Here is a 10,242-nt window from a genome sequence, read left to right on the forward strand (position 1 = left end):
GGCCAGCCCCCTCCGTCTCTGGTCCACCCCTCTGGGCGCCCACCTCCACCCCCCCTCCTCGTCTCAGGTCCACCCCTCTGGGGGCCCCCATCTCAGGTCCTCCCCTCTGGGCGCCCTGTCTCAGGTCTCCCTTCCCCGCCGGGCCCTCCCAGGGGAGCTCTCGGCCGCAGGTCTTCCTTCGCACGCCGTCCCCCGCTGTAGGTCTGCTCTTTCTGGGTGCCTCCCGCGTCACATCTCCCTTCGTGGCCTCACACCCGTTAATGAGGTCCCCTCCGTCAGAGCGCCATTTCCTCAGGCCCGGCCGGCCCCCGCCTCGGGTCGCCATCCCTCGCCCTCAGCACCTCCGGCCCCGCTACCTCGGAAGTTTTCCAGCAGCCTGGGTTCTTTGAAGCCAATGCGCTGTAGGAAGGCGCACACCTGCTCCGGGCCCCAGGTCTTATAGTCAGGGTGCTGTTCTGGGCCCGTGGACCTGTGCACTGCTGAGGAAGGAGTGCTCGGTGGGGTTCTAGGGCTGTCATCGCACCGGGGCCGCTTGGTGGGCTGCTCCGGGTCCTCTCGCGGCATGGCTACACCCGGCGCTCCGCGCTGCACAGTCAAGAACCACAGCGCCCAGCCCTCGCGCAGGCGCACTGACAGCCCGGCCCCGGCCGCGTCGACCGGCTTTACCAGCCGACTGGCCTCCTGCGCAAGCGCACTGACCGCTACACCCTAGGGCTCTGGCGGTCCGGCGGCTCCAGCCTGCAACGCCGGACGCATGCGCAGTTGCAGTTCAGTGATTCTTATCTCCCCCCGAGTTTCCGCGAAAGGGTCTGGCTGCAAGCAGAACTAAAGGCGTTGCTAGGAGCAGCGCAAATAAAGGCGGGGCAAGAAAAGAGCTCATCGGGGTTCAATGGAAGTCAGGCCATACTCCGAGTTGGGGTGTCTTCTGGTATACAAGCTTATCCTTTTCCAAATAAGCAACCCACCTCCCCTTGGCCAGGTTTCACATGCCATACACTTAAATAGAAACCTAAAAGGTCACCAGGTTGCCAGTACCTTCCCAATGAAGAGAAAAATGAGCCAGGGGCTGACTGGAAGATCTTAGAATGTTTTTAAGCCTGATGCGAGAGTGTCTTGCATTTCACAAGTTCCACCATATCGCTGGGCAGCTAGAGGGTTTTGGGGGTGCCTTTGGATTTCCACACAAGAGCAGACTTCAGACTTCCTTCTAACTGGAGGCAGATCCCTGGAAAGAAAACTCCTTAACTTCTGTCTCCATCCCAATTCCCTTCCCATAGGAAGAGAAGTAAAGTAGATTATTGTATACATAAAATTTTCCTTCAAGGGCATTTACTACCTGGTGTTAAGTGTATGAAAATGATAAACATCTTCCCGTCACTTAGCCACTCTGGGGTAGCACCCAAACATCTCTATAAATTCTGGTCCATGCATTGATTGGGAAAAGGACTACTACTACAAGTAATAAAGCCACACACCTTCCCAGCAACCAAGCCATAAGCCCATTCGAGGTAGAAAGGATGAATGAGGCAGAGTATCATCCAGCAGTGCGAACTAATGGTCTAATGGTGAGTGAAACTAGTCCCAGCAAAGAGAACTTTAAACTGTGTGCCAGGACTGTTCTAAGGGCTTTACAAATATTCATTCATTTCATTATCACATTAACCTTTGGATATTTGAAACTGAGGTACAAAGGGAAAAGTAATTTGTTCCAAGTGCCATACATAGTTCGGAAATGATTGAAATGGTAGATTGAAACCCCAGAAATGTAGCCTGGTTCTAAGGTTAGGCTCTTTTTTTTTTGGAGAGGTTTTTGCTATAGGGAGCGTGTGCTTGCCAGACAGAGAGAGACAGAGAGTCAGAAAGCGAGAAATCACCTCCCTGGGGGATGGCCACGCTGCAATCCCTTCTCCTCCATTCTCCTCTCGGGGTCTTGGGCACGCATGCCCATGCGCCCCATGTGAGTTTTAAGCCATCGGTCCCGGACTCGGGACTGATGGGAGTCTACTACATGGGAGTCCAGCGACATATCCATTAGGCTAACTGCTGGTCCCTAAAGTCCGGCTCTTAATAATGTCCCACCCATCACTCTGTGTGTGTGTTTTTTAAGAATCATCTGTACAATTTTATTTATTTATTTTTTAATTAGACCAGCAAAAGAGAGAGAGGGAAAGTGAGAAAGCAACCACCAGGTTCAGGACTTAAGCTGTAGTCGGCCATGTGGGAGTCCAGCACCTTAACCACCACACCATCTGCTGCCCCCCCCTTTTTTTAAAATTATTCATTCTAGAAAGCACATGTACATGACTGAGAGAAAGGAGAGAGAGCACTCCCCAACAGGACCTTGCTATTGCTGCAATCCTTTTCTTCCTATTTTCCTTCTCATAAGGATCCTGGGCGTAGCTGTGAACACAGTGTGAAGCTGTCAAAACTGGGATTTGAATCCCTGTCAGATTTGTGGGATCTAGCTTTCTCTAGGCAGTACCTAACCACTGTGCCAAAGGGCCAACCTCCATTGCTTGTCTTTTTATTAAAAAAAAAAATTAAGCTTTGCTATAGGGTACATGCACTTGCAGAGAGAGTCAGAGAAGGAGGGAAAGTGAGAAATCACCTCCCAGAGGGAATGGCCATGCCACATTCTCTTCTCCATTCTCTCCTTGGGTTCTTGGGCACACATGCATACTTGCTGGTTTTGTTTTTCAAGCTGCCGGGTCCAGGACTCCAATGGAGTAAACTTGCCCATCTAGGATCTAGTCGCCTTAAGCCCTATGCCATCTGCCATCACTCCAACCTCCATGCTGGCCCTTCATTGCTTGTTAATGGGGGTTCCCTTAACATTTTAAAAATTGGGACTAGCAGATGGCATAAAGGCTACGTTGCTGGATACTACATAATTGACTGCAGTTTGAGTCCCAGACCCAGCAGCTTAAAACTCATGCTGGACACGTGTGAGTGTGTGCCCAAAACCCTGAGAGGAGAATGAAGAAGGGACTGTGGCATGGCCAGTCCTACCCCCAAGGGTGATTTCTCACTTTCTGTCTCTCTGTCTCTGTCTCTCTGGTGAGTGCAGCACCCTATAGCAAAAAAATCTCTCTTAAAAAAATTGGGGGTGGGGGGACCAGCAGATGGTGTAATGGTTACATCACTGGACTCCCATGTAGTCGACTGCTATTCGAGTCCTGGACTGGGTGACGTAAAACTCATACCAGGCAGGCACTTGTGCGTGTATCCCCAAAATCCTAGGAGGAGGATGAAGGAGAAGGGATGGCAGCATGGCCATCTACCCTGAGGGGGGGTGATTTCTTGCTTTCTGTCTCTCTCTCTCTGTCTCTCTGGCAAGCACACATGCCCTATTAGCAAAACTCTCAAAAAAACCAATTTTTTTTTATTGCCAGGAGGAGGAGAAAGCACCCCTCCTACACACACACACACCAGTGTGGCAAATAGTCACACCACAATCCCTTCTCCTCTAATGGGGGTTTTGGTGCAAAATTATTTCCTATTAGTTAATCCAAAATTTTCAGTTACTTCCTTTTTCCCATGACCTGGAGGGAAAGCACAGAGAAATGTCCCATCTGTACAGAAGGCCAGGTTCAGAAAAACATGCCCTGAGCACAAAAATACTTTGTGGAAACACCTGGCAGAGGCTAAGACTTGTGAAACAGAGACAAGTGAGAAAAAGAGGCCATCAATAGCACATGCCTGAACAATTTACATTTCAAGGCAGTAATGGCTGGTTTGAAAACTTCTCTTTACAAGATTTGTGGGAAAATTTGCCCAGAGGCACAAGAAAAGGTTAGATTGGGGGGGGGGTGTTGTTCATTGAACTGGGTGTGTCCAAAGAAGTTGCTTTCAAGAACTTTTATTTTCTATTTGCTTTTGTTTGCTTTTCTATTTGCTTTTGTTTGTTAGACAGTAGAATACAATGCCATATTTATTATTTTTTTCTTAATCTTCTACTGTCTAGGGGCCCTTGATCTTGAGCAAGGTGGAGGGATACTTGCTCAAGGTCACATGACTAGTAAGAGACAAGCAGCAGAATTCTGGGGCCAGTAGGTGGTGAGGTTAAGGACACGGAACTTCCACATGGCCAAGCGTGATTTGAGTCCTGGACCTGGCGACTTGCTTTCTCACTTTCTCTCTCTCATTTGCTCATGCTGTCCCTCTCTGGTCAAATTAAAATAAGTAAAAAATAAATAAAGTTAAATAAAATCATTCTTAAAAAAAGAGAGAGAGAGAATTATTATTCAAAGTTGATTCCAAAACTTGGGCTCTTTCCAATTTGCCACTTCACTTAACTCCACTTACAGTCCTGGCGATCCTGTTCCATTCAGTCATGCCACAGCCTGGGTGCAAACACTTACTAGACATAAGCATTGGCTCTGGCCATAACAGAAATGATTACTCAAGATCTTTTCTTTTTTATTTTTTTTTAAAGTTTATTTATTGCTTTCATGAGAGAGACAGAGGGATGAGCACTCTCAAAAGGCTGTCAAGCTGTGATCTCTCCAGTTTTTCCAGCCAGCTAGGATGACAAGTGCCGTTCAGATGTATAGCTTGACTAGGGAACCAAACCTATCGCTATTGGAAGAATCCAGCTACTTGATCAGCTTGACACATACCCCTGCACCTCTGAGCTAGCCCTCAGGCTCCCTTCTGAAATCAGTCTCATCATGTTTAGGACTAAAAAAGACTAGGATTGGGGCTGGCAGGTGGCATCGTGGTTAAGGGCGCTGGACTCCCACATGGCCCACCGCGGTTCAATTCCTGGATCTAGCGGCGTGCTTTCTCTCTCTCTCTCTTATTCTGGTCAAATAAAGATAAATAAATAAGTAAATTAAATTTAAAAATTATTAAAAAGAAGATTATTTATAAAAAGACTAGGAACAACTGACTTAAGGCCTGCTGCCCAAAAACTCAAATACTCCTAGCAATTCTTTCCTGACCAATGACCTTTCTTACTACCTTTCACCCGGTCAGCCAAGCTGGGCAATGATATTTCTGGCAGCATTAGACTTATGGTGTTTTGTTTTGTTTTGTTTTGTTTGAGAGGTTTTTGCTATAGGACATGTGTGCTTGCCAGAAAGACAGAGAGAGAGAGACAGAAAGCGAGAAATCACCCCCTGGGGGAGATGGCCACACCACAATCCCTTCTCCTCCATTCTCCTCTCGGGACCTTGGGCACGCACGCACATGCACCTGGCATGAGTTTAAGCCACTGGGTCCGGGACTCAAACCGCAGGGACTACGTGGGAGTCCAGCGACATAGCCATTATGCCAATTGTTGGTCCCGCTACCACTATCTTAATAAAGTATACAGTTCTTCTTGCCTAAGTTTACAATCAATTTAGAATTTGTCATTATCTACTTTTTAAAGAATTATTTAATTTTATTATTCATTAATTTATTTTAATCTGACCAGAGAGAGACACGGGGGGTGGGGTGGGGGAGTGAGGAACCAAGCCACCAGGTCCAGGTGGTCGGCCATATGGGAGTGTCCAGCACCTTAACCACCATGCCACCTGCTGACCTCAAGATTTTGTCATTATCTATTTAAAATGAAAACTTTTCAGTGGCTTCCCACTTCCTCTACCAGTGATTGCCAACCTTAGGCGCTCACACAGGCCGTATTTAAAAATCTGGATGTCTAAGCTGTTCTCTAAACCCATTATATCAGAAATCTCTGGGGGAAGGACCTATAAACTATTAAAGCTCTTTGGATGTAGCGAATATTGAGAACCACTGAAAATGATCAAACCTGAGCTGCTTACCCTGACTTCCAAAGCTTAAGTATGAAAGGCCCCTGCCCAACTTTTAGCCCTATTTTCTACTGTACCTTTTCATACACGCATACTCTACACCAGACTCATTAAATTACCTGTAGTTCCCAAGCCTATAGTACTCTTATGCCACTGGGCCTTTTTAACAGGCTGTGCTCTCTCTGTTTTGAACCTTATCCTGCATCTGCAAACACTTATCCATCCACAAGGACTAAATTACCATATAGCCTCACCTCTAGAGGTTTCCTGACATATTTGCCCAGGTACAGTGAATACATCCCTTGTCTGTGCTAACACTTCCTGCTTTGCACAGAGCTGCATCATTATACTTATCACATTATGTTAATGGGCTAAAATATATCCTGAAGACAGGACTCGGTCTGGCTCATCCTTTTTTTTTTTTTTTTTTTTTTTTGAGAGAGTTTTTTGCTATATGTGCACTTGCTGATGAGAGAGACAGAAAGAGAGAAGTCACTCTCCAAGGGGGACAGCCACACTGTAATCCCTTCTCCTCCATTCTTCTTTTGGAATTTTGGGCACACACACTCATGTGCCTGGCTTTAGTTTTATGCTGCAGGGTCCAGGACTTGAATGAAGTAGGGAGATCAGCAACATGGCCATTATGCCATTCACTGGCCCCAACAATTTTTTTTTTTTTTTGGGAGAGGTTTTTCGCTATAGGGCTCGCCAGACAGACAGAGACATAGAGACAGAAAGCGAGAAATCACCCCCCAGAGGGGATGGTCACGCCACAATCCCTTCTCCTCCATTCTCCTCTTGGGATCTTGGGCATGCACGCACACGCACCCGGCATGAGTTTTAAGCCACCGGGTCCGGGACGCGAACCGCAGTCGACTACGTGGGAGTCCAGCGACATAGCCATTACGCCAATTGCTGGTTCCCCCAACCATTTTTTTAAGAGATGTTTTGGCTAGAGGGCACGTGTGCTTGCCAGAGAGACAGAGACAGAGACAGAAATCACACACACACACACACACACACACCAGGAGGATGGTTATGCCAGAACCCCTTCTTCATTCTCCTCTTGGGATTTTGGGCGTGCACGCGCAAGTGCCTAGTATGAGTTTCAAGCTTCCAGGTCTGGGACTCGAGCTGCAGTTGGCCATGTTCCAACTACAATTACACCTGCTGATCTAGAAAAACAGTTTTAACCTGTGGGTGAGTCTAGTTAGAAATATGCCTGAGGCCAGCCACTGACCTCAGACAATGCTGTGTGATGCTAAGGTAACACAGGAAAATCCTAGGTTTTTGTCCTGAGATTGCTGGTAAATGCCAGGTGCATTGTATGTACCTGTGATTGTGGCTGCCCAAGGCGGGTGAGTCACAGTGTGAAGACTCTGTTGGAGATGCCTCTCTTCCTCTTTTCCTTAATCAAATAAATAAATAAATATGTAAACTTAAAAAAGAAAGAAATATGCCTGGGACCAGCAGATAGAGTAATGGCTATGTCACTGGACTCTCATGTAGTCGACCACAGTTTGAGACCAGGACCCGGGGGATTAAACTCATGCCGGGCCACACTGGACCCGGTGGCTTAAACTCATGCCGGCACATGTGCGTGCGTACCCAAGATCCTGAGAGGAAAAAGGAGAAGAAGGGATTGCAGCGTGGCCATCCCCCTGGGGGGTGATTTCTTGCTTTCTGTCTCTGTCTCTCTCTGTCTTTCTGGCGAGCGCACGTGCCCTATAGCAAAAACCTCTCCAAAAAAAGTAAAAAAAAGAAGAAATATGCCTGAAAGTGCTCTGAGAGAAATGAGTCTTAATTCAATATAAAAACCTGACTGACATATACATTTCAAGGCCTTGAATAATCCTGCTTTTCTCTCTTTTTTTTTTCAAGAATTACTTTATTTAACTTTATTTATTTATTCTAATTTGACAGTGAGAGGTGAAGAGAGAGAGGGAAAGTGAGAAAGTAAGCTGCCAAGTCTGGGACTTGAACTGTGGTCAGCCATGTGGGAGCCAGTGCCCTCAACCAGGGAGATGGACATGTCACAATCCCTTCTCCTCCATTCTCCTCCCAGGATCTTGGGCACACATGCACATATGCCTGGTGTGATTTTCAAGCCACCGTGTCCAGGACTCACCCTGCCATTGGCCATGTGGGAATCCAGCAATGTAACCACTACACCATCTCCTGGCCCATTTATTTTTTTTTAAAGTCAGAGGACACACATGCTTGGGTCCACACATGAGAGAGAGAGAGAAAGCAGCCCTTGACGGGAACTGATCAAGTTGCAAACCTTTCTTCCTCCATTTCTCAATCCCTCCAGGATCCTGCTATGCATGTGCTGGCATTCGAACTACAATTACAAACCAATCATTCATGTGGGATTTGGCTCTCTCTGCAAAGTGCCTAATCGCTATGCTACAGAACCAGCCCAGTAATCCTGGTTTTATATGTATCTAAGGTACTTTTTAAAAATTGAGGTGAAATTCACATAGCATAAAATTAAAGATTTTAAAGTATAGAATTTAGTGGCATCTAGTACATTCTCAATATTATGCAATTATCACCTATATCAAATTCTAAAATATTTTCATCATTCCAAAAGAAAACCCTGTACCCATTAAAAACAGTCATTCTCCACTCTTCCCTTAGACATTAACTACCATCAGGAGGGGAACCAGCAGGTGGCGTGGTGGTTAAGGTACTGGACACTCCCACATGGCCGACCATGGTTTGAGTCCCAGACCTGGTGGCTTCCGTTCTCACTTTCCCTCTCTCTCTCTCTGGTCAAATGAAAATAAATGAATGAATAAGTTAAATGAAATAAAATAATTCTTAAAAAGAAGCTTAATAGCTTTAACTTTGAAAAACATTTTTTTAAAAAATCAGGAGGTGGGAGCCCAGCGGCGTGATCACTCACCACTCACGGGTCCCCAGCCTGCTTTTAACCCACTGCAGCCTCCTATGAAACAAGCAAAAATCAAATTAAAGTTGATCTTGTAGATGAGAATTTTACAGAATTAAGAGGAGAAATAGCAGGACCTCCAGATACACCATGTGAAGGAGGAAGTTATCAAATAGAGATAAAAATACCAGAAACATACCCACTTAGTCCCCCTCCCTAAGGTCTGGTTTATCACTAACACATGGCATTCTAATATTGGTTCCGTCACAGGGGCTGTCGTCTGGATATCCTGAAAGATCAAGGGGCAGCAGCGATGACTGCACGGTATTATTGTCATTGCAAGCACTATTGGCAGCTGCAGAATCAGGTGACCCACAAGATGCGGTCGTTGCAAATCAGTACAAACAAAAATCCCAAAATGTTCAGACAGCTCGACTTTGGGCACATGTGTATGCTGGAGCACCAGTTTCTAGTCCAGAATATCCCCCCCAAAATAGAAAACCTATGTGTGATGGGCTTTGATAGGAATGCAGTAATAGTAGCCTTGTCTTCAAAATCTTGGCATGCAGGGAACCAGCAGTTAGCGTAATGGCTATGTCGCTGGACTCCCACGTAGTCAACCGCAGTTCGCGTCCCGGACCCGGTGGCTTAAAACTCACGCCGGGCACGTGTGCGTGCGTGCCCAAGATCCCAAGAGGAGAATGGAGGAGAAGGGATTGTGGCGTGACCATCCCCCCTGGGGGGTGATTTCTCGCTTTCTGTCTCTATGTCTCTCTCTGTCTGGAGAGCGCATGTGCCCTATAGTGAAAACCTCACCAAAAAAAACACCAAATCTTGGGATGCAGAGACTGCAACAGGATTGCTTCTGAGTAACTGAGAGGCCTAAGAAAAGAGCCGCTGATCTAGTCAAGCTCGCCCCTTCTCGAGGGGCACCAACATCTGTTATTTTTTTATTTTTTGGAGAAGTTTTTGCTATAAGGGCACGTACATTTGCCAGCCAGCCAGAGACAGACAGAGAGACAGAAAGCGAGAAATCCCCCCCCAGGAGGGATGACCATGCCGCAATCCCTTCTCCTCCATTCTCCTCTCGGGATCTTGGGCACGCACGCACACATGCCTGGCGTGAGTTTCAAGCCACCGGGTCCGGGACGCAAACCGCAGTCGACTACATGGGAGTCCAGCGACATAGCCATTACGCTAACTGCTGGTCCCAACATATGTTATTTTTAGGATTCGGCATAGATTTCTTTAAACTGGCATTCTTGCCTAACAATATTATCTAGGCACCATTAGAAACTGAAAAAAAATTCCCTGCTCTGTAAATAAAGCTAATTAAACGTCTGTGTAAATTTGAGAAGGGGAAATACTTTAATTATTTTTCTTACTTAATAGTGTAAACATTCTTTGAGCTAAGCTATAACCATGAAAAAACTTGCAGTGTTTAGCAGTGTGCCAAGACTAGCAAGAGTTAGCTTCAGGATTTTGTTGAATAATTAGATAATACTTGAGTGTGTAAGGGCTATTCAAATTGTGGGTGTTGCATCACAGCTACCTTAACTGTTTTTACCCCTACATTTCTTTTTTTTTTTT

General features: G+C 46.3%; 1 protein-coding gene and 1 pseudogene across 1 annotated transcript in view; one reads left to right on the forward strand and one right to left on the reverse strand.

Annotated features, from left to right (window-relative positions):
- The window catches only part of SAMHD1 (SAM and HD domain containing deoxynucleoside triphosphate triphosphohydrolase 1), a 76,711-nt gene extending 75,970 nt beyond the window's left edge, over positions 1-741 (reverse strand). The window contains exon 1 of the mRNA XM_006144103.3: positions 357-741. Within this exon, the coding sequence (XP_006144165.1) occupies positions 357-564 (208 nt within the window). The 5' untranslated portion in view covers positions 565-741. The remainder of the gene's footprint in view (positions 1-356) is intronic.
- LOC102485530 (ubiquitin-conjugating enzyme E2 K pseudogene) lies at positions 563-9,529 on the forward strand (annotated as a pseudogene).
- The last annotated feature ends 713 nt before the right edge of the window (positions 9,530-10,242 follow it).

The sequence above is a fragment of the Tupaia chinensis genome, unplaced genomic scaffold (genome assembly GCF_000334495.1).
Source record: "Tupaia chinensis unplaced genomic scaffold, TupChi_1.0 Scaffold000115_1, whole genome shotgun sequence".
NCBI classification, from domain to species: Eukaryota; Metazoa; Chordata; class Mammalia; order Scandentia; family Tupaiidae; genus Tupaia; species Tupaia belangeri.